Source organism: Sphaeramia orbicularis, chromosome 22 (assembly GCF_902148855.1).
Source record: "Sphaeramia orbicularis chromosome 22, fSphaOr1.1, whole genome shotgun sequence".
NCBI lineage: Eukaryota > Metazoa > Chordata > Actinopteri > Kurtiformes > Apogonidae > Sphaeramia > Sphaeramia orbicularis.
The window spans coordinates 38,202,337-38,227,595 of NC_043978.1; the positions used below are offsets into that span (position 1 = coordinate 38,202,337).

Here is a 25,259-nt window from a genome sequence, read left to right on the forward strand (position 1 = left end):
TGTGTTTGATCAGACGAAAACCGCATCCTATGTGGTCGTAATCTTACACATCTGCTGCAGTAACATTACATTACAAGAACAACTGCTTTGTTGGAAAATAGGCAGCGGTAGAAGAGGCACGCCTGAAGCAGGTGGTAATGTTTTAATAAAACCAGAATAAATTGGAGATGCATAAGGATTTTGCACATCTGATCCATTAATGATCACATCTGCTGGAATGTTTGATTATGTTAAAACTCCATAAATGATTTAGCATCATATATTGAGAGTTTAAAAAGACTCCATCATTTCCCCTGTAACTGTGTGCTGCACCTGTTTTCTGTCCAGATACGTATGTTAAACTCACCTTACTCAACTCCATGGGTCACGAGATGTCCAAGTGTAAGACGTCCATCTGCCGAGGTCAGCCCAACCCGACCTACAAAGAGACGTTTATCTTCCAGGTAGCCCTTTTCCAGCTCTCAGACGTCACGCTCATCCTGTCCGTTTACAACAAGCGCAGCATGAAGCGTAAGGAGATGATTGGCTGGATTTCACTCGGCCTCAACAGTTCGGGAGAGGAGGAGCTCACCCACTGGACTCAGATGAAAGAGTCTAAAGGACAGCAGGTTTGCCGCTGGCACAGTTTGCTGGAGTCCTAACACTGACAGAAGAGTAAGTCAGGAAAGTGTGTGATGGGCAGTTGTCATCCTAGATGGGCAAGAAATGGATAAAAGCAGCTGGGATGAGGTCATGTGACAGACTGAGACCAGGGTCAATGAGTTCATGAAGAACTAGAAGCATGTGTCTGCACTCTGACATAGCATAGGCATTTTTGAATCATACGTCTAAAATTACTGGCAGCCTCGACTAGTCTAGTGACGCTCTTTGTTTTTTCGCAGACCTGGTTGAGCCATACCCTGATCAAGAAGGTTTACCAACTTCATTGAAGTCTTATCCAATATTATTATGTATCCGCAGCTCCAGGTCGCACAGTTGATGTCAGGGTTATTCCTGTTGTAAATCCCAGGAAACACAGCACTTCTTTTTTCATTTTCTTACAGCATAGAACAAGTTTGTCATGAATTTAGCAAAAAACAAAAAACAAAAACAAAAACAAAAAAGCAATCCCCTTTTTAACAGCTCTTAGAATACCTTTGTGTGGGGGATATTTTAATCTAAATTTGGATGATAGCCCACAATTTTCTTCATCACTTCATCTCTGCTCAATGCTAACGACATTGTTCCTGTTTTGTATTCACCAATCACTGTTGTCCTAGAAACATGAAATGCATCACACTCTGCTGAAAACATCATAATAGGTTTCATACACTGCTTATATTTTAGGTTTCAACATGTTGCAAAACATCAAGTAACACATTTTTTTTAAACAGAAATAGGCTTTGCCAAAGTTTTTACCACATTGCAGTGATCTGCTGTGTTCAGATGTGTGCAGGTCTTTGTATACGGATGGTGAAATAGTCATTGTTAAAGGCCAGTTTGAAGGAAAACCTAGAGAGATTGGTTTGGATACTTGAGCTGGAACTGTTAACAAATCCTTCACTGTTTACGCTGCTAAGGTAGAACTTCTCAAAATAACTAAACAGAACAAAACAACAAGATAAATTCCAATGACATTGACAGATGACAGTGACGGTTGATGTTAGGGTGAATTCCTGTTGTTGTAAGTTTAAAATGTTCAAGCTATATTTGGAAGGCTCCAGTTTGCCAAAGCACCGAAAGACTGAGGTGTGTTACATATAGAAATGTGTAGTAGTTACTGTGGTGGTTTGTGGTCTTCAGTTTTTATCCACTGTTCACAAATCACACAGAATGTCCGATGCATTCAAGTGCGGTTCTTCAGCAGTAACTCACAGGTGAAAATGTACATGTCACCTTTATGGCCCCGCCCCTTTTTACCTGCTCTGGTGCTACATGTGCTGTGGCTGCACACAGGATTCCTTGCCTTATGGTTTGGTCGGTTTGTAAATTTTCTTTAAAGTTCAAAAACAGACCCGGACACACCCTCAGAGCACACAGACCCACACCCATAAATACAGCAAGCACACACAGCCCAGCACCGCTCGACCTCACAGAGGGAAATGTCAACTGTAATAAATGAAACCTTTTCATTTTCATGTATTAACAAACGTACAGAATGTTGACGGGGGGTGGGGGGGTGGGGGTGGGGTCTTTTTGCTACTGTGGCCACTTTATCGTTTAATTTCATATACAGACAACAGAAAAAACATATACTCTTTACTGTGCCTGTGGTTGTAGTGAAAGCTAACTTTGTGAAGTGTTTACCAAGTGGAAATGTGTGTGTGTGTGTGTGTGTGTGTGTGTGTGTGTGTGTGTGTGTGTGTGTGTGTGTGTGGGGTGACTGGAGAGGTACAGTAAAGGGAGCGTGGGGGGCTGTGATATAGGTAGTTATTGCTTTTCTTTAGTTGAGCGTGACAGTTTCTACATTTAATTACTCGTATTTAGAAAAAACAGAAACCCACTTTTTGATTGTCTGCCATATACTTTATATACAGTAAATGTTTCATATCTATTTTTGTAACAAAGGTGACAAAAATTGTGTTATGAGTAACAGCGACTCCGATATTAACCCTCCCTAAGAGCAATACTATTCTGGATTGCTACTCTCTGTTTAATTGATTATTTTAACATATTTGTCTGGAGAAAATAACACTTTTATGTCTTGTTATTTAGCTCTGCACCCCGTTACACCCCTTTTCTGGATTCAGAGGGTTGTAACAGAGGCCAGTGGCTCTCATCTCTAAACAAACTGTCAAGATTTTTCAGCTGATGCTTTTTAACCATGTGAAGAGAAGCACAGGCTTTACAGCACAACAGGGAAACACACCGTGTGAAAGACGGCTCTACAGTCTAATCATTGTTGGAGGAAGTTTCATAAAGTACTGTTCGTTTCTCTGATTACAAATTACCTCATTGAGGTTTTTATTCCTATAAGTCCTTACAACATTTGGCACATTTGTGTAGTTTTCAGCTTCACTAAATAAATTACTGTGCTGTTTATTTGACTGCCTGCAAACAGAAGATGTACAGGAATATAAATAGCTTTAACATATGATAATTTATAAGTGTCAAGTAGTCGCCACGCTCCATAGTTATCACTATCTTAAAGTCTGAGCCTGTTGAATTTCTCATCGAGTGATAAATGTAAAAAAAAAAAAAAAAAAAAAAAAAAAAAAAGAATGTGTGACATGCTCCTCACAGCCTCTAAACTTGATATAAATGATGCTAGAATGAAATAGTGAGTGAAAAATAGCAAAGCAGCACAAATGCTGTGATTCGATTAATGTGACACTTGCATACACTGCATAGTTAAAAAATTAATTAATTAATTAATGCCTGTAGCAACAAGTGGCGCCAGGCACAACAAACCCCGCCCCTTGCACGTATTGTAGCTTATTTTGGCATCGATCCAACTGATGTCATCATGTTTGTGTGTGCTGATGCCAGCATATCAATTGCCTCTATATATGTGCCAAGTCTGAAGTAAATTGAAACAAAATTGATGTTTTCATAGACATTAGAAATTTCAGCTATTACAATAGGAAAAGAAAAAAGATTTTAAAAATTCATGATAACTTAGAACTTTGACTGACTTTTCCCAAAATGTAACCACATCTGTTCTATATCACTGGTAATCTGTAAACCCAATTTGGCATGAATTCAACCAATAGTTTTGCTGCTAGTGTTAAAAAACAAACAAACAAACAAACCAAACCAAAAACAACACCGCTTGCTTCCCCTTTGGGGGCCGGGGTAAAAATGTTTAATAACCTAATTTAAGCCAGTAGCACTATGTGATATGTCCAATAGTGTTATCACAATAAAAAGGTTCATTCAATATGATAATATCAAGATAAATAATCATTACTTCTTTCAAATTTCAGTGTTAATTTTTGGTTTTGGATGAAAGTTGAAAAAGCCCAATCAGGAGTTTTGTTTTCAAATAATTCACAAAGATGTAAAATGACAAAAATGACGTATAAGACGTAAAGGTTATTGTTTTAAATTCGTCAGAACTTAAACTTGCCAAACTACAAAACATTTTAGAAACATAGAAGCAGAATGTTCATACAGTTCCGATGACAAAATATGCGAGAAAAAACATGAAAAACACAGTAAAACAAGAGGCAGCATAAACCAAATAAACCCAAAAGATCACAGTAAATTCTAAATTACTGTAAATTTATGTATCACAATACGAAAATATATTACAGTAATCATAGTTTAACATTTTATTGTGCAATTCCATGCTTGAGATCCATAAATTTCACATAAAAAATTGGTGGTAAGAAAGTGAATAATATAAATTTAAGTTACACAGATCATCTCCAAATGTCAAACTTTGAGTCATCATGTTCCTCAAACTGGAACTGGAAGCACTAAAATTCAAGTCGTATTCATAAATCTACAAATCTAAACATGTGGATGACATGGAATGGATCAAACCTTTGTTGTATCAACAGGTAAGAAACAAGAAACTCAGAAAAAATGTCTCAAAACTTACACAAAAACTTAAATTTACCTTTCATGTTCAGTCTTTCTGTGACTTTCAGCTGCTTGTAACCTCTATTTCAAGCTGTTTCCATCTTTTGCGTCTTTCACAAGATGTGTTCCCACTCAACGAAATCATGTCTTTATGCTTTACAGTTTCTGTTACTTTCATTTTAATGACATTTATCTAATTTCCTGGTTGTTATTACTATTATTGCTGAATTGCATTTGTTTTTCTTTTGTTTTATGAACTACCTATGCCACAGACGGCATTGGTGCCTTACTGTTTTTTCACTCAGCAACCTTGTGTCAAAGTGTCTTAATGTACTAGTAAATGTACTTTTCCTCTGTATTTTAGGCTGAGATTTATTTGTAAAATGTCTTACAAATTGATTTATGATAGAAAGAATTTATATGTGCTGATATTATTGTTTAAAAAAGACCAAAAGGAGAAAAAAATCTTGTCTTGGAGTAGTTTCTTTTACTGCTCATTACGCCTGTGCCTTTGTGTGTTTCACCGACACCTTAAATTCTAGCTGATATGAAGCTGTTTTATTTCTTCTTGTCAAGACACAGAGATTTTTTTTTTTTTGTTGTTATAACTTGCATGTTGAACTGTGAAGAACTGAGGTATTGGTATATTTTTATCCAAATATTTTAATTTAAACTAACCCTGCATTGCTATAAAACAGCCAACAGGTGGCGCAATTATTGCACATCACTGACAAATTAGATTTTTCTTCTAAACATTTGCCTTTTATTTAAAATGATTAATTTGTGCAGATTAAAACTGCAAAGATGTAGCCTGAGGGCAGATTACCTACAGTGTTAATAGGGAGTGTTTGGAGTAGCCACTTACTGTAAGTGCTAGAGGTGTGGGATGTGTTACTGAATAGGAAATGACACAAACATTTAATGTTGTCAGTTATGACATCAGCTGTATCACATCCTACATGTGAATCTGGCAGCAGCTCATTTATCACACACACTCTGATATTAACATTCAGGTCTTTGTTGTTTTTTTGTTTTGTTTTGGGTTTTTTGCATCTCACCAGAGACTTTGCTGTGGTGTAGAGCTGAATTGATGTCTCGGATTTATGTGATCTGGACAGAAACCTGAATCTTTGTTTGCCAGTTTTAGCTTTTGCAAAAAATAAATAAATAAACAAACAAACAAAAAAAATAGAAAGAAAAAACAGACAGAAAACAAGAACAGAGGAAGACTTTTTACAATTACCGAGGTTCTCCAGCACATTCCTTTGCTGAACACAGAACAAAACGCTTAGGGGGAGAAATGCTGGAAAATAAGATTCAGTGGCTGCTGCTGAATCAAAGGGGAAATGCATAACAGATGATTGGGGCTTGCTCCCTCCCCTCTTTGTCGGTCACATCCCTGCAGAGCAGATCTCCAACACACAACCAGTCTAAAATAAGTGTGAAAATAACAGAACGCCTTCAAGGGCTGTGGGAAATATCACACTCACTTCAATGCACATTTACATCGCAAATAAAGTGGTGCTGATGTGACATTGAGGTGAGCACAAAAGTGGTGGAAAAAGGTAAATTGAGATGCTGAGTAGCTAATATGCTTTTGAAATATAAACCTGGTGAAGTTGAATACAATAGAGTAGAATAGAACAGAACAGAAAAGAGGCAACTTTATTCATCTCCATGGGGCAAATGTGTCCAGCAGCCTGTGTAAAATCCTAAAATCCACAATCACAACAATACAACAAGTATGTACTGGTATATGGCTTCTTTATAATAATAAATATGCAACTAAAAACCTGTAGGGAATTAGGGATGGGTAATATGTTGAATTAATTTGATTAGTCAAGGTTTTGCTTTGTGAAATTCATGAAAAATACCCAAAATGCAAATCAAGATTAATGGATCAGAGAATTTTTTTACTCAACTAAAACTCAAAATGCAACCTGTAGGCTTTTAGTAATATATTAATCTGGAATGTGGTTCTCCAGTCATATATGGCATATAGTTTTATTAAAGATGATGTTTTGTCTTCAGTTCATATACCCAGATGATTAAAATCATAAATCATGTATGACGTTGAAAAAAAAAAGAGATAGATACATTTTTTTTTGACCAGAGGAATAAAAGCAGGTCAGTTATTAGTCAAAGAAAAATATGAGCAAATACACACAATTTTGTGGTTACTTTGACAGTCTGTTATGATGATGATTATTACCATTATTGTTATTATTATGTACTGTTAGGTTGTCAGTTGGACAAAACAAACCATGCAAATGGTAATAGGTTATTTACTAAAGCTTCTTTTAACATTTGTATACTATAACTTATTAATGGAAGTAACTGAATTTCAGAATCAGAATCATCTTTATTCGCCAAGTGTGCAAACACAAAGTTCTTCTCTGGTATTTGTTGTCTTTCTTGTAAGATATATTTACAATGTATAATAAAAAATGTAAGGAAAGTAAAATAAGAAAAAACAATATCCTCCTGAGGCCCAGTAAGTAATAAGTAACATGCTTAGGTTTTTCTTTTTTCTTTTTTACATTGCATAATTGTCTTGATTGGAAACAGCATGATGCAACAGTTTTTCATTTTATTTATTTATTTATTTATTTTTAATGGAACGTCCTTTGCAATGGACAGGAGAAAATATACATATAAGCTATACTCTATGTCCTATACATAAAAACATAGTAGCAACCTATATAGAATTATTGTGGGTTTTTTTCTTCTTTTTTCTGGATAACAATACACCGTAATTTACCTCATACTAGAAGTCATATCAACTTGCCACTTCAAGTACTATCCAAAAGGAGTAGGAACCCAAAAGCTGATAACTCAAAACCACCGATGTAACTATCAAGTTGTGTTGGTACGTGAAAATTCCGAGCGGTCCGTGAACTCCTCAGCAGTAGTTGACTGGAAGGGATGGAGCTGCGTCGCTGGTGTTGTTTTCACCGCCACACATTCACATGAACTGTCAACCCAGCCGGAACAACCCAAGCCGCTCCGAGCAGAGCCGTGTGCATGGGAAACCACCCCGAATGGACTACCGCACACCCGAGACAAGCTCACCAAAGCCCTCGGTTGATTTTGTTGTTTTTATTCCTGTCCACAAAGGGAGAAGATAAACAACAGCTGCCTACCTTTTTTTTTTTTTTTTTTTTTTTTTTTTTTTGAAGAGAAGGCGCGTGGGGATGCTGCCTCGCGCGGGTCTAGTGAGAGAAACGCGCGCGCTCCGTGATTAGTATTTAGACAAGTAGCTAATGAACTAGTAATTACATAAGTAGCGTCTAAACCGCCTGTGTGGTCTGCCTGTCTGCTACTAGTCTAGTCTAAATTTAGACCCGGGACGAAACCAGCGGAGGACGCCGTGGTATTTATTTAGCGGGAGTTTTTCTTTTTTCCTTTTTTTCCTTTTTTTTTTTTCTCCTTTTTTTTAGTTTTTTTTTTTTTTTTTTTTTTTTTTTTTGTTTAATCAGTGCACCTTGGATTTCAGAGGCTATCACAAAGCAAGTGTGGAGGCGAGGACGAGGTCAAAACAATTCGAGTCAGGTAAGGTAGCATGGTTTATCTAAAAATAGAAAACACAAACAAATAATAATAAAAATAGTATCAAGCAGAATTTTGTTATAAAAGAACTCAGTTTTTTCTTTTATAGACATTTATTTATTGTATAATTCGTGACTATACTATTAATCCTTTCTATAACAGCCTACAGCTATTTTGCACTAATCTTACACTACTGTCCCATTTGGAATGTTACCACCTATAAAATTCCTTTTTTAAAAAAAAAAAAAAAAAAAAAAAATCAATGAGGTTACTAGTTGATGCTTTGTTTCATTAAAGCATTAGTGTTTAATTATGTTTTTTTTTTTTTTTTTTAATATAAGAAACTTCCATTAATTTTGCTCAATAGGTCAAGTTAAGTTTTCTCAGAGAGTTTGATGAACATTAGCTTAACTTCTAGTAGACTGATTGGATCTAATACTGAAGGATTAATGAGAATCATAGCAGTGAATAGCTCACTACTGTGACATGACAGAGACCCTGGTCTAACACATTATGCAGGCTGACATAACCAGCCACCCTCCTGGCATCCATCCAGCTTCACTTCATTATTTTGTAGGAACTGCTCTTGGCTGCAAATCCTGAAGTGGCGGTTGCCTGTATTACCACTGCCGTCTGAAAGCAATAAGGTTTAGGCGATTTAGCTGAATTCTGAGCTTCTGTTGTAATTCCTCCCTTGATGTCATTTTTGTGGTTTCTTAGACTTAGTGTCACTGCGTCGACTCGCTCAGAGTGGACTGCTAACACCCTTTCAACCCCAGGAAGGATTTGAAGAATGCAAAATTAGCAAGTCTTACAGAGTGGGGCGATAAATAAACATCATCTCCTGTCTGAGTCTCTCCTCTTCTTTTTTTCTGCTGTTTTGGTGAAAGAAAGGCTTCAAGCACAGTGGGCTGGTAATAGGGTTGGATGCGCTTCACCTCCACTCACTGCCAACAACATTCGGAGTTACTTGCCAGGAATTCCACCTTTGCTATTTGTTTCCCTTGGAGGGGAAAGTGTGTTATATGGATATAGTGAGGCATGCAACAGGGAGGAACATCAGGCTCAGATTAAACTCACAGACCAGAGAAGAGGGGCTGTAAACAAGAGGAAGCACTCTGGCTTTGCAGCATGGTGGACTGGTTCCTGGCATCTATTTGGGGAAGTCCGATGCCAGATTCCTTCTTTTTGCCGCCTGCCAAAGCCCTCCACCCCTCCGTCTTTATCAAAAGCTCTCGCTGCGTTTCCCCTCTTCCAGTTCTGTCGCGGCGCTATCAATCATATCTTGCTCTCAGCAGACTCTTCAGCTCATTAAGAATGTGAACCTGTAGGTAGCCTGCAGCCCCCCTAGCCATTCATCTCCCTCAGCAGGGTGCAGAGACTCACATCTGGAGCAGCATTTCAAAACATGGCTCTTAGCAGAGCTGTAAAGAGATTCAATACATTTTTAAAGGCCGCCTTTCAACAGACGTGGAGCCAGCCATAAAATTTACACTACTTAAAGCGTGTTGTTCATACACAGACCTGTAATCATTTGTAACAGGCGGAGAAAAAAAACACAGAAAAGCAGGTTTAGGAGATAAGATGCGTCATAGGACAAAGCAAAGTCAGGTCCTTTGAAAGACACAAATGCTAATAGTATGTCACTGGTGATGACAGTTGGAAAGAAAAAGGCCGGCCTCACATCTCATTCCCTTTGTCTCTGGCTTTCTTTGCTCTGTTTTGTGTAAAAGGCCTCGGCCAAGACAAGTTGAGCCGCTTTAGTGTGTGTGCACATGACCGTGTACTTCAGTGTATGGGGACTGCAAGGGTGTAGCCCCAGACTTCTTTTTTCCCCTCAGGCACCGTTTCCCCATGATGAATACGCTTTTGTGCTGAAGAAAGACACACAGCGAAGGTGGGCAATGTGAGAGGCAGGAGGACACACATTTGTTTCTAAGGGAGAGTAAATATATAGGAAGGTGTGACATGACGTGTATTTATAGCAACAACCTTATGACTTCACCTCCTCTGAAAATACAAATGACACCTTAAAGATTCCTTCCAGCATTTTACAGGGCAGTGAATGAAATTCTACACAAGTGAATTCCATTTATTTTACACTATAAAAAATTTATGCAACTGCCAGAAGGTCAGATACAGTTGAACATTTACAATAGCATGTTGTATGTGTGAGTGTGGAGGATTTCAGTCACCACTGGCTTAAAAGATACTCTCCATTTTCAGAGTTCTATATTAAAAGTCTTTTAAATGTATTTGTATGCAGTGTATGTGAACAAGCTGGCACTGTTTAATGTATGTTCATGTCGTGAAAGGTAGATTCTGTCTGTTGAATAATACATAGAAGTGTCCCAGGCCTCCTGCTGGTTGTTTTAAATGCAGTACGTAACATAATATTGCTCCAATGTGACAAACAAGGATATTTCCTATAAACACATACCGATGCCCTTCTCTGTCTTTAATGTGCTGCATCCCCCTCTGGGAACATGCCATTGACTTACCCACAGAGCTATGGCCTGTTAACCCTCACAGCCAAAACAAGCCATCCCCAGATAGTCCGTAATGCAGCCCCGTACAGCTGCCCTGTCACAACACATGTGTCACCATTCAGCAAGACGAGTGCTGGGCAAAACCCCGAGGGTCCTGAACCCAGCTTAGTCACGCCACTGCGGCCATGACGGCCCTCCACCAACCGCAAGCTGCGCTGATGCCTCCTGACAGGCTGCAAGCTGGCACAAACACAATCTAAGATGCAACATTAAAAAGGAAAACAGAGGAAGTGACTCCCAGTTGGACGTTGTTTTTGGGTAACCTTTAAAACTTTAATCAGTCTCATTCATAACTGTGATTCATACATCCTCAAAATAAGTTATGTGTGGACGGATTTTTCTGGATTCGAAACAAAGAGTGTAATCAGCAGTACCGATAAGGACCGCACACACTCCACTTTTAGCATCTTATTTATATGACTTTAAGGGACATGTTGACACGTTATTATAATGAGTGTCATTTACAGTAATGTGAGCACAGGTTCATAATAACTGCCTTGAATCACGGTGCACAAATTAGCGTTTTCAGTTCAGAATCTGGGCCTTTTTGTCTGATTTGATCACAGTACTGTTCTTACAGTTTCTCTGTCACTCTGGTCCACTGTACAAGCAGGGGGCTAATTGCTTGCTCTTTCAAAGCCTCAATTTTGATTCATGGTGCACTGTGCCATGTTGTTGCTTCTCTGAAGGAGAACTTGATGTCATGAAAGCTATTATCTATTCCCTATCTGTTCTCTCTGGCTGTGTACTTCACCCTCTCACGGCACTACTCGCACACTCTCCACCCCCTCGCCAACAGGCATATTGATAACTTGGCTTAGGGTTCTCAGCTATGATAATCACCTTAAAATGATGTTCAGATTAAAACTAACATTAAGGCTGTTAGATGCATTTGGATTTTTTTTTTTTATTTTCAGTGTAGCAGCCTTAGTCTGTAGCCTTCTGTCTCTTTTCTGACAGTAATATTAATCTAAAAGGACTTACACAAGGACACACTGCTTTGTTTTAGTAAGTAAAGACAGATTTGACTTAAATGAAAAGCTAAATAATTATGTCAGTGAAAGATTTTTTTATTCATAAATTCTGATGTGAAAAGGTCAGAAAAAGGTCAGAGGCCTTTTTGTCTTGTTGAGTCTGATTAACATCCCTTTTCACAAAAATGTTCTGTCTAATTTCTTACAGTAGACAAAAATATGCACATTGAAAAAGCTTCAAGTAGAGAATGTGTGGCATTTTTTGATTAAGTAAATGGAACTTTAATCAGTTTTACATTTAAAACTGACTTTAAAACAGTTATTTCATCAGTTTATCAATAATTTAAAGAAACATGGATCTCTAATCTTGTAATATTTTTTCATGTCATTTGAAGAGGATAAAAACATTTTTTGTGTGACCATCTACAGCCTGGATAATCACTATGATTGAACATTTTTGTGCTTTACTGTTTGTATATCAGCACTGTTTTTACATCTGTACACAACTAAACATCTTGAATTAATTGTATTTGCCTGACTGAACCCTCCTCAAATCAGCTTCAAAGGGTGTTTTGTGCGTCCTCTGCAGTTACATGCAGATTTAGTGTTTTCACAGTGTCCCTGTAGAATTCACTGTGTGTCAGTGTGATGCAGGTGACCACGTAGACTCGTATGAGTACAACAGGTACTCCACATGTGACAAATTTCACAGCCCGGGCCCTGTCAAATCATATCAACATTTGGCTTCTCTGTGTGTGAGAAGGGGCAGCAGGCAACAAAGTAAAATAGAAATGCAGGGGTGCCAGGGAAGCAGTGCCACCACTCGAGTTTTCCCTTTTCCAGCGGGATTCAAAGTACCTACCGTGAGATCATAGAGCTCTGAGGAAGCTTGCTGCAGGAGCTCCTGTCAACTCAACCACAAGCAGCTCTGTCAGGGTTACGCCCACTTATCCCTCACCGTGGAGATGTATCGCTAAGATTTGGTCCACCCCACAAACTGTCACTCTGCATACACACACACACACACACGTGCACACACACACAAACACCTGCCTGTATTTGTACAGGGATAAGTACTGACATATTCAAGGGTTGACACTGACAAGAGCTGACATTGTCAAGAGTGACTTATAAAAAGGATATTTTCTCTCTATGCACAAGGTTACTGTCAACTTTTCTTCCCTAGTGCTTTATACATATGTAATACATTTCAATTCCCTTTTCTGCCAATCCCTGCACTCAAATTGGCCACTACATGTTAACTGTCAAGCCAGTGAAATGAGCTGTAATGCACAGACTACAGACATTTTAAGTGGCATTGCATCTTTCTAATGCAAGGCTATATAATAAATAGAATATTGAAATGAACTGCATGATCTGACAAAAAAACATGTAAAATATATAGTTGTGGTTTTATTTGTTAAGTGACTCACATTCCACACTTCAAAACATATTGAATTGCATTAGCTAAGGCATATTTCATTAGGCTTTGACAACTATTAATGAAGATGACAGCTAATTGTCTAGGTGTGACCTTGTTATTCTCAAATTAAGCCTTAAGAAAATTCATTTAAAATAGTCAAATATGTTGTAGGAAATTGAATTTAAACATTTATTCAGGCCAAACAAATGTTAGATGGAAAAAGAAGAGAGTTGTTACATTATTCATCTTTCTAAAAATATAGCCGTCAACAAATTGTGATAGAAAGGATGTGTTAAATTAATGTCCAGCTAAATGTATAAAAACAAAACTACAACATTTCATAGTAATTATTTTGGCCAGAAATGCCCCCAAAGTGATTCTTTTTTTATTTCTAAAATTTTAAGATTGTGAGAAGAATAAACATGAATTTCGTGTGGGTATGAACCTTACTAGCCTGTGTGTTGTTAATGCAGTGGGTGTGGACCTGCCTCATTTATAGTAATGGAATGTGGCAGTACAAAATCTCTCCAACATGTTACGTCCTCTGCAGAATCTAAATTATTTGTAAAGCCGTGACACATTGCTCGGTTGTGCGCTCTGAAGACCCTCTCAGGCGGTCTAGGATCTACATTGATGTGAAAACCACAGATATGAGCTCTTTTCACTGCTATCTGTTCCCCTGTGGCTCGGAAATACTTTGTAAAAACCTGGCAAAACGAACAGGGAGTAAACACACGTACACACCGAGCGATACACTGAAGCACATGTTGGATCGATTAGCATTTTTGAGGCCGCAGAGAAAAATACTTTGAGAGCACAAAGTACAAAGTTTATTAGAGGCATGTTTCATACTCCCCAGAGTCGCAGAACAAATGAAATCTACCCACAGTTTTGGCTTTAATATAACATTTTTCTTTCAAAAACTTTTTAATTAAATGTATGGTGAGGGCCAGTAATTGGAACTTGGAAACAATCAAAAGAGTCAACTGAAGATAACAAACAGAAAAGCTGAAAGTTTCCTCGAAGGAGACACCATTTACTGTCAACCTGTTTATTTTACAGATTGATTTTTGACACAGATGGTGGTTTTAAAGAGCAGAAGGTAGTTGTTTACTCATCTCAACATTATAAATGCTAATAAAACCTACTGTGAATTTTTTGCTGCAGTTGCAACCAGAATGTGAAATCAAAATCTGCTGGCAGCAGTACAGACTTTGCATTGAAGGATTCAGCAGGGGTTTGCATGTGCAGAGAAATGGGTTTGTTTAGTAGAACAGGAAATTGTACTTGAGTCTTGTACTGTGGATCACCTTTTTATAGAATAAAATAGTGGTGGTTGTGCTGTCCAAATAACAACAGTGCTAATATGATACTATTTAGGTTGTATAATGTTTTTACATTATATTTTATTAGAATTCTTAATCACTTGTTTTTAACATAAAGCATAAAAAAGTTGAATTTAAGGACTGTGTGTGCACTTTCACCATTTTATTGATCAAAACACACAGGTTAATAAAGTACAATTTGTGTCATTGTAGAGTCCCATGAATGCACCATGATATGCAAAGGGTTTGTGTTTGGTCATATGTTTATAAAGGTATTTGGTCTGTTAGCGTGGCACTTTTCTGGATGATGTTACAGTTGATTTTCCATAGCTACAGTTTATAAACAGTAACTTATGTCACAGTTGTGTCTTGGCTATAACTCACCAGGTCTTGATATTGTCCAGTGAAGATTACATGTACTGCAGCTGTGTCAGACAAAACATTACACGCACACACTGATGATGCAACTGAGTGAAACAGCTGTTACATGATTGGCTGTGAACAAATGTTCTTTATGTGCTTTCAGGGAAGTTTACATTCAGTACTTGAAGTGAAATATCAGTTTTTTATTGTTAATGATACAATGATACAATATCAGTTGCACATAGTATTGCTGCCTTGTACTGCCCTAAGCCTACCTCATTACAGAGCTGCAAGACACAACCTGACATACACTAAATAAATAGAAATATAGGAAATACACATTACACCTACAGCTTGTAGGACTTGTTAATTCTGTTGAGTTTAAGTTCAAAGCTGATTTTTCTTCCTGAGTGAGAGTTTTAGAAACCAGACTGTTACTTGTGATTAAAAATGATCATTTATGTTCAGAATGTGGCAAATATTAGGGCAGGTAGAACATTTAAAACAATTTTTGTGGTAAGAAAACAAACTCTGAAGAATTTATTAGAAGACAATATAAGTTAAATTAACTGTTAAGACAAAAAAAAAAAAATTATCATAACGTTTTTCACAATATGGAATTATATTATATTTGTCATTATGGTTTTGTACCCAATTAGCAAGGAAAATAAATACTTTTGCCTATATATTGTATGTAGACACAAAAAATAGATTAAAATTGTGAATCATAGGCAAATCTTTCGGCCACATCATCCAGTGTTACTCTTAAATCCACTGGAGACCATGCTACAGTATATATTGGTAGATAACATTTGAGGTGGTTAAACAACATTACCATTCTTAAACTCACACTGCTCTTTGTGAATGACGAACCGATTGTAAAAACCCATTTGCGTGTACAATGTAAGCACTTATATACAGTTGTAAACAACCTCAGATGTTCATCCAGAATATGTATGATAAGCCCAGTCTTACATTAATGGTGTGCCAGAGCATCTCAGTTGACTGTCATGGCCTGAGTTGACTTTCCTTTCAAAATATTTCAGGACACTACAAGCTGTGCATGTCTGAGTGTGTGCGCCTGTCTATCTCAGCACTGGAGGGAGTGAGTCAATCACAGCAGCAGAAATCATCCCTGCGGGCGATCTGTCTCCACTCATGACAAGGCTCCTAAGGCACTTATCTTTCCTTCCCCTGACTTATTTCATCTATCCATTCATCCATCCCTCCCTCCCTCTCCCTGTATGTAAGCCCTGCCTCTATCTCCCCATCCTCTCTTCGTGTTCTCTATCACTCTCTGTCTCCCTCCCACGGTTTGTCTAGTGCCCTGGCACTGCAATTAACTTCTCATCATCAAAGGGTGTAATGAAAAAGAAGGCGAAGATAGCGAGTCAGACAGAGGTAGTGAAACTGTGAGAGAGGGAAGATAAGAAGGATGAAGCCAGAGGAGCGGTGACTGAACAGAGGTGAAGCCGTGTCTCAAACACACATTCACACACACTCACAGATTCTTCTTTCTTTCCTCAAATACACACTCTGTTCGTCACAATCACACACGCTCACACACACAGCCTGTACTTGTTCTCAATCACTCTCACATTCCTGCGACGTGCAGACAGAAACAGAGAAAGGGAGAAAGAGAGGGATGATATCCCCTCAGGAGATTTTTCTCTCCTCGTTCCTTGTTTTTATTTCTCTCCGTTTCTCTCTTCCTCTTTCACAGACACACACACTTGTTCGCACTGTCTCCCCTCCCTTCCTCCTTCCTCCTTCCTCCTCCTCCTCGTTTTCTTTGAAGAACAAGAAGTATTGCTGTACATGCAGGGAAGCTGCTCTGTCGGTATTCTCATTGTTTTTTTGTTTTTTTCTTCACCCCCCCGGTTCAGAGAGCTGTCAACTGTGACCGCCACTGAAAGGATGTCAGCGAGAGAGAGAGGGAGAGAGAGAGTGAGATTGAGACTGGGGGATGAAAGAGATGATAAAGGAGGGGTGGGCTGTCGAGATGGAGGTCCCTAAGGAGGGCACGGGGAGTGATGGCATGCTTGTTTCTTTGTGCCCGAGCAAACGTAGCAACAGCAGCAGTGAGAGGAGGTGATGCAGAGGAAAGTAGCTAAGGGTAAAAAAGCAGCTCAGGGGGAAATGAGCAGGGCAGAGCTGCTAATTAACCATGGCACTAGTGCTCAATAGTAGTGACATAATTGGCCCTTGTTGGTGGTCCATGGTGGGGGGTGCTCAGTAGTAGAGTTTATGTTTGACCAACATGTTAACAGTCCTTGATAAAACGCTACATTGTGATGAAGCTGCTGCCTTAACTTTGTAGGTTTCAATGGACAAGGAGACAGAAACTTGTAATATGCCCAGGCAATGACATCAAAAGACACTGGCCAGTGGTGGAACTAGACTAATCATTTGTGTCTCTTTTTTTTTTGTTGTTGTAAAATTCAAATCAGCGATTTCCCAGTGTGATATGGTCCTTGTCTACCACAGTTGGCCTGAAGCAAGTACAGAGATGTGTCTCCTCTGCTGCATATGGAGTCAGCATCTGCTTCTTTTCACCCATCAGACGTAAAAGACTGCAGAGGTTGACGCTTACACATCCCGCCTCCTCTGCACGGACTCTCAGCCACCCAGTAGTAGTCACTACTGCAGCAATAAAAATGTTATCCATCACCTTCCCACCCTTGAGCATTGTTCCTACGGTTTTAAATTACTTAAAAAACTATAGGACAAATACATTTAATCATAATTTTTCCACAATGAAGAGATAAAGACACGTATTTAATGAATATAATCTATGGTCTTAAAGGAGAGCGAACTGACTGCTTATTTTTATTGCAGCTCTTTCCCTCTGAACAGGGAAAAAGTCAGGCATCCAATTACAAGGTCTGGTCCAGTGTTGTGCATAATGATGAGTCCTGCAAAGTGTAATTATTATAGGCTACTATAATTAGTGTGCAAGAATCATTGGTGAAACAGAACACTGCCATTCTTTATAGACTGCATATGGACAGTGCTTACAATTCACTTTTGTGAAATGAACATCAGACTTGCAGTTGAATTTGCCTCTACAATTACCATCTATTTCTAATTACTATCTTGGTGATAAACCTTATCCCTCTTTGATGATATGATCACATATAGTGTGCAATTACAGTATAATTGTCAATTATCTTTATGCTGTGATCACCCACCCAGTATTGACAATGATGCAAATTATGAACATAATACGTTCATAAAACACATTATGTTTCTTTAAAGTATTGGGGATTTTTGTATCAATACGATCAAATACTGTGATTTATTAAGCCTGTAATTTAGCATACACTTATATACACGTATATTTCAGTGTTACGCCTAACTTTGGAGGATTTGGAGGGTCTGCCTGTAAAAAAAATACATTTATCAATAAACATAATGGCAATTTATTTGAAACTATTAGAATTATTTCTGTACAAAATTGGAACAAATAGCGCAGTTAGTAAATAAACAACACCCTGAAAGCCCCACTGGGACCCAACTGCAACCAGTAGATCTGGGAAAACGCATTTAGTTTGATTCAGGTGGTGCCCAAAATGGGTCTGATGCTGCCCCTAAGTCTTATAATGGTCTGAAAAGACTATTTTAGCCTGTCTCCTTGAATGTTTAGGAGCAACCTTACACCCAACAACCACTGACATTATGGCTATAAGGTGCAATTTCACTGGTATGTTCTTACTTTAGGATTAAAAAATAATGAAAAAGAAGAAGTTGTACTGGACCATTCATATTAAAGTTATTAATTCCCCCCAAAAGTATTAAATGCGCTGAATGTAATGGCAGACTATGTAATCCATAACTCCCTGTGGCTGGATAGATAAGTCAGGTTAGAGCGACACTGTCTAAGGTGACGTTCCAATAGCTTTAGGTGTGTCTGATTAGTCAGTTAAAAGCAAACACTAGAAAAGCAGCGCACAGAAATGAAACTGTTCAGCCAAGCAAAGCAGGGAGCTTATTGAAGCGGACATTTTAATCAGCTACCCAACAGGGGTGAGGCTGAGATGGTGTCGCCTCAGTTTGGTCTGTCAAGAAGGGTTGCAGGCAATGATATTTGTTCACAGGGGCAGGTAATGGAGGCGGGGATAGGAGATGCTTTGAGGAGGAAAGGTGGTGACAAGAAAGTCCGGTTAGTGATGCTTGAAACAGCTGGTTGTGCATTCTGCATGAAGGGGAGGAATCGCAGTGAACCAAATGACAGCTATTCTCTGTGATCAAAAGGACGGTGCAGTTTCTCACCTCAACATAACTTATCTCTGCTTATTGAGGAAATATACTATAGGTTCACACAAACTCAGAACATTTCTGGCAGACTTTGGGTCTGTTGGACCACATACAGTCATCACAGTAGGCCTCTGTTTTGGTACAAAGAAACCCAGTAGTAGTCCTGTTGTAATGTGCCAAGCCTCACATTCCTCCTGATCTATAGGACTAGAAAACAAAAGCTGATACTTCTTCATATGTCATGTACACATTATTTGGAAACTGACAAAAACATGTTAACTGACATCACTCGAGTGCTGTGCCTGCTGGATACCTTTTGTCAAGTTATTTGCCTTGTGCACAGGACCCCCTGGCACAGTGCACGTCTCCTTTGCTTTCTAGATTACCATGCTGTTGACACAGCTTCCCAATGCAATTCAATGTGTGGGATCCATTTCACTGAACAAATTGGTGTCAAACATCTAAGTAACTCTCCTACCAACTAATCAATAGGGAATTCATGGTGTGAGTGGGTGTCATCTCTCCATCTGTGTCCTACTTGTTACAGTACCAAGCATATCACAGAGATGCCAGCCATCTGCCAATTTTTAGTGCACCATTATTGTCGTTCAGATTTGTCATGCAGCTCGGCTTGCACAGAAGCTGGATACTCCTCCACTTAACACCAACATATTTGCTTGCAACATAGATAATCATCTTGTTAACATTCAACACTTTATTGGAGGAAATATGAATAATGCTTGTGAGATTTTTGTGTTTGTAACAAATACACATGACTGATTGTTGCAACCTCCATTTTTACCTTCTGTTTCTTCTTAATTTAATATCTTCACATTTTAAAGTCATGTGTAACAATAATAATAATAATACCTTTCCATGTATAAATTTGCTTGATTGATGGACTTTTGTTTTGCTATTTCAGACCTGAATCAAAGAGAGAGATGACCCTCGTTTTGTCCATGAATCCTTTTCTGGACCCAGAGGGAGACCCTCCACTCTCCACATACCAGCCCATATGGGAATCAGAACGTTGCAAAAAGACCTGCCTGTCAAACCCTGCCCTTCCATGCAGCTCTGAAGAACAATTTACACGGGGTACAGACATATGCACAGATGTTCATTTAGTCTTTTAGACTGTCAATTCAATGTGTACACATCAGGCAAAATGTAAGATCTGACGTTACAGCAGGTGCTAATGGTGTAGTGCTATCAGCTAATGAGCAGGGTAGCAGGATGACAGTATGTGCAAGAGAACATAATGCCAACCTGTTAAACTTCTTTCCATCCATCACTGATAATTAAGGATTGAAGAAAAGGAAGAACCTGCTGTTCCCTAGGGATAAACAGCCTTTTCAGTTTACCTAAGATACTTTAGGCTGAGGTCAAGCAGGACAACGCTGGATTATATTCATTTATTAGTGTCTGCTATGCTTTTTAAACACGTTTGTTTATCAGTCCCCTCTCTGTATCTCTGTAGAGTTGAATAAAAATGCAATTGAACAAATTAAGTTTAGCGCAAATATTGTGCTTCATTAGGCAGAAAATCATGCAAAGCTGTAGTGTTTTTAAGTTTCTCTTCCATAAACAGTATGCTTTTTGTTTTTTGGAAAATGATATTGTCTAAGATGGCAGTTGATTTATGGTAATATTTTTCCTCTCTGTAGAACCCCTCTGTAGGCGGGTTCCTGACCATGTCTCAGTGTCAAGGATTGCATACTTTAAGAGAAAGTTTGTTGAAGATGATGATGACCCACCCTTCAGTTTCAGGACTTACTGCCAGACTGTAAGTATTGATACTCCAGTCCAACAAACAGCACTGTGTATCCCAGTATATAGTAACATCATGAGAGGAGTCAGACTTACAACAATAAGACCGTTTTGTGGATGAATTAATTAGTGTGATTGTTTTTATGATAAAAATATTGAGTCACCCTTTAAAGCCTATTTGCTTTCACAGTGGGTACCTCAAGGGTTTGTTTTCATCAGAAACACTGAAAAGTTATAAAACCTTTTATTTTTAAGTAATGAATTATTTTGGAGTCTGGGTTGAACTACGTGACTGAGGTTTTATGAATCAAATGGTTTAATGTCCCACAGGTTGCACCAGTTTTGGAAGAGCGTGCCCATGTGCTGCGTCTCTCCCTTGAGAAGATGCGATTTATTGATGACCCTGAGGCCTTTCTCCGGCGCTCTGTCCTTGTTAACAACCTGCTTCGGCGTTTGCGAGCTGAGATCCTGCTCCAGAGTACCGACTGGTGTTTCCCACCCAATCCAGCCTTCACCACCGGCCCCTGCGTTCTCCCACCCTCCTCAAATCCAGCTCACCAGGCACTCCATGGTGCAGTACCAACGAGGATCTGCTTAGCACCCCAGGCTGGACCACCCTTACGGAAGCGTTTCCGAATGGTCCGTGGAGGACAGGGAGATCTGCGTCCTGAATGTGCCCAGACATGTTGTTGCATCTACGCAGCAGCAGCTGCTGCAGCTGCAGGACACTACCTCCACCTCCCATTCTCCATGTACGATGCAGCACTCTCAACCTGCCCATCCACACCACACTCCTCCTCGTTTTTTCAGTTAGCTAGCCATAGTAAGCTAGGGCTGTCAGTGGCTGTAGAGGATCACGATGATGAGGATGAAGATGTTGAGGAGGAGGAGGAAAATGATGAAGAGGAAGAGAGAGAAGAAGAAGATGAAGAAGATGATGATGAAACACATCATCAAGCTGGGCCTTCCCTTGATGAAGTAATGGGTACATCAAGCCAGAAAAGCAGGACTAGGACCTTGCTGGGTCAGAAACATACTCACACAAGGACAGAGGAGGACAGCTGCATGACAGAGAGGGTAGACGAGGAGGAGGACGGAGAGCAGGATGAAGATGAGGAGGAGGAGGATGAAGAGGAGCAAGTCACAAGACCTTGTCAGTGGGACTCGAGTGCCACAGAAAGGGAGCTCCACAAGGTTAGCTATTGGCACCGTAGAGGTCACAGACAATGATGGTGCTCTCTGAAACATTACTTTTACTCCATTTGTACTAGAACGGCATTGAAAATGTAACTGATTGAAGATCCTCATCATCCTGAAGTTCTGACCTATATTGCATTAGTCTAGTTTCACAACACATACTTGCACTTAAAAGCCAGGTGTGTGTACGTGACACAAGTGCACTCAACAGTATGTAGCAGAAAACCATCCTTATGAGGGAGCAGTGCTGTGCTCTGAGCACCGCTGAGTTTTGACAGTTTGGATGAAGGGACATTGACAGTCATCAGCCTGTCTCCTGACAGTTACCCTTTGTTTTTTCAATCAAAATGAAAAACAAAGCTTATTAAATTGGTTACTGAAGTCATTTGTTTTTCTTGTACCTAACTGCACACACTAGTATTTTCTGTCAGTGTACAAAATATATCATTGATATTAGGTTTACTGTTCACTACTTATACACAATATCAGTCAAAATATCTGTTGTAATCATTTTTTCATTTTATGGTGTACAAGCCCTGAAATACAAGCACAAGTGCAGAGGCAGTACATCAACGTTTCTGTATAAACATGTACTGCTTAGGGGATGCTTTTCTCTCAGCTGTTTTTGTTATCAGTTGGCATTTAAATAACCTCACAAACCTGATTCCATAAAGATTTGTTGGAATAAATTAAACATGATGAGCTGGAGCCAGGAGTGTGGAACAGGAGCTTATGAATATCAGTCATCAAACCAAATACCCCATCAAAGGGCATGCTCAGTAAGTGACCAATGCAATAGTGAAGCCAAGATCAGCCGGTGCCTCTGCAATGTCCCCCAAAGTCTCAAAACTCAACTTGCTGAGTAAGCGTGTGTTGAGCAGTTGTACATAAGTACATAGGGAGGGTCACATTCACACTATCACAAGGCCTTGCTTAGTGGGACAGCATTTGTGCATGAGGAGCAGAAATGGAACAACACAGCGATGTTTTCCTGCTCATGGAAACTGTTGTGTGCACTTGAATCCCATGCACACACCACTTTGTCATGTTCACAGGTTTGGAAAATAGACTAAAACCACAGACTTACTGTGAAGCCACGTGAGCTTTATTTGAGCTGTTCCAGGTGGCACACAGGCAAACCTTCAGACTCCATCTCCAATACTAGTGTTACGGTCAAATAAAAAATAAACAGGTCTTGACCTCTGTTAACACTGGAAATATTTTTCAAATACTAATAAAGGTCACATATAATGGGATCTTAAATCTGAAAGGTGGATTGAAGCTTGCTATTGCACTGTCTCCAAGACCTTTTTCAAGCCCCACAGCACAAAACTAAGAGTCTAAAATAGGGCTTTACATTGGTGCAACGGTCTAATTTCAGGACCCTAAACAGGCCTATGAAATTAAGTTACGGATATAGGAGTGTGTGCTTTTGTGTGTGTTTGTATGTGTTATGCAAGATATGATGTAGCATTAAAAAAACTTGATTCAAAGCAGTTTTGTAAGGGGTTACACATAAGTTGATTTTGATGCTGTCTCAGGCAATGATAAGTGAGCGTGCTGCTGTGGCGGCACCGTGTATATTCATCAAATGACTTCAAGAAAAAACAATCATAAACATTGGAAATGTTAAATCTGTTTCCCTAAAGAAACATTTTCAAGTGCCTTAGTTTTTTTTTATAGATAAATGTATATTGTGTGTCATTGTAATTGTTCTTGTTACTAAGTAGCTATGTTGCATTCCAAGTGACTGCATTTGACTAAAAAAGGACACAAGGCATGTAGTTAAATGCAAGGATTCTTTTAAAATGTTCTTAAAAGTTAGACTTGTAAGGCAAACTAAAGTCCACACCCAAAATGTGTTTAGTTTGTTTTGACTTAAATGCATGTTTTTTTAGCACTACCTGTCTTGACAATGCACAATCTTAAAGCCAATCGTTAAGGACGGCTACAATGGCCTTGAAATGCAGTTTAAACCTCATTTCTATTACATACATTCAACCAACAGAGGCTGTTAATGGTTTGGTCGGTCTGTCCATTGATGTAGCTTTGCCAAAACCTGAACAACAAATCAAACAAACACAGCATTGTCAGTTGTTTAGCCACTCAATTGCTTAAAACAGGGTTTCCTATTAACATGTTTCAGCAACAAGCAATAGATATGCTAATTTGAATCAATACACTGACTTTTATTTAGCAGCTTTTTCGCTATAAAAGACCGGCTGGCAAAGGACATCACAAAATATATATAAATAGGCGCAGTCATAGACGCAGCTTTATATTTGGCAGGACAGAGTGTTAGTAAGCTAATCTCATTGACTGCTAGTGAGAACGAGCTCTTTATTTAGCATCTTTCATGTGAATACGCATCAGACAAAAATGCCAAGATGAACCTTGCAATGTAAACATATGCCAAAACTGAGCCACACAAAGCAAAAAAAAAAAAAAAAAATCATACTGTTTTGTGTGTGTGTATAAATTGTGAATTCCATTTTTTTTTGTCTCTCATGCTCTATTTGCTTATGACCAGCCTCTATAAATCCACATTTGGTCTCCCTGTTGTAACTTCTGACACTGAAAGCATCTATAAACCAATGCAGCCAAGATAATATACATTAGTTTTACATCACTGTCTGTACTGTTGAGCATTTATGAGGGAGTATTTTATTTGACATACTGCCTTTCGATGAGTATTTGAGCTAATCAAGGACAGATACGGTACCAAACCAGATATTTTTCACAGATCTGGGCCTGTGTGTCATGATGGCATGATAAAGTGGTTTCTTGTGTGTCATTGTGTCTTGTTCGGCACCTCTGAAGAATAGGGTTCTCACATACTGAATGCACACGCAAACCAAAGTTGTTAAAAAAATGGAGAGAGTATATCAGTCAGTAGATGACAGTGTTTTCACCTCATGGTCTCAGATGGTTTGTTAGGTAGATTACTTCTGCCTTGCCACTCGTTCTATATCTTTATTCTGATGCCCAGAAATATCAGATAGCATCTCAAATGGTATGGCATCGGAGACATTTACAGGGTACCAGCCTGTTTAATTTCATTTCTCTCTAAATGATGAAACTGTTGTGATTATAAGTGGTCTTTTTTTTTTTTTTTTTTAATGAAAGAATCTGACAAAGCAGGATTTGTTTCTGAATAAAGAACATGTAACTGCATTGTCTGTTATTAAAAACAACTAAAGAGCAAGTCAGCTCTGATTATTTTGTGTGATGTTTCGTGACAAGTGTAAAGATCAGTAAAAGAAACGTACAAAAAAAATACTGCTTGTTTATGTCTTTTTGTACCTTCCTTGCACTTTTCAGACGCAGTACGGCGTGTGTGTGTTAATAT

The 25,259-nt window shown here is 38.8% G+C and overlaps 2 protein-coding genes across 4 annotated transcripts in view; both read left to right on the plus strand.

Annotated features, from left to right (window-relative positions):
• Nucleotides 1–3,338, plus strand: part of syt14a (synaptotagmin XIVa) — a 45,779-nt gene extending 42,441 nt beyond the window's left edge. For all 3 annotated transcript variants that reach the window (XM_030126691.1, XM_030126692.1, XM_030126693.1), the window contains one exon: nucleotides 328–3,338. In XM_030126691.1, the coding sequence (XP_029982551.1) occupies nucleotides 328–641 (314 nt within the window). In that variant the 3' untranslated portion in view covers nucleotides 642–3,338. The remainder of the gene's footprint in view (nucleotides 1–327) is intronic.
• Nucleotides 3,339–7,386: 4,048 nt separating this feature from the next.
• sertad4 (SERTA domain containing 4) lies at nucleotides 7,387–24,782 on the plus strand. Its single transcript, XM_030126694.1, has 4 exons — nucleotides 7,387–8,058; nucleotides 19,869–20,041; nucleotides 20,611–20,729; nucleotides 21,044–24,782. Exons 2-4 carry the CDS (start codon nucleotides 19,888–19,890, stop codon nucleotides 21,941–21,943), a joined length of 1,173 nt encoding a protein of 390 aa, XP_029982554.1. The 5' UTR covers nucleotides 7,387–8,058; nucleotides 19,869–19,887; the 3' UTR covers nucleotides 21,944–24,782.
• Nucleotides 24,783–25,259: the final 477 nt, after the last annotated feature.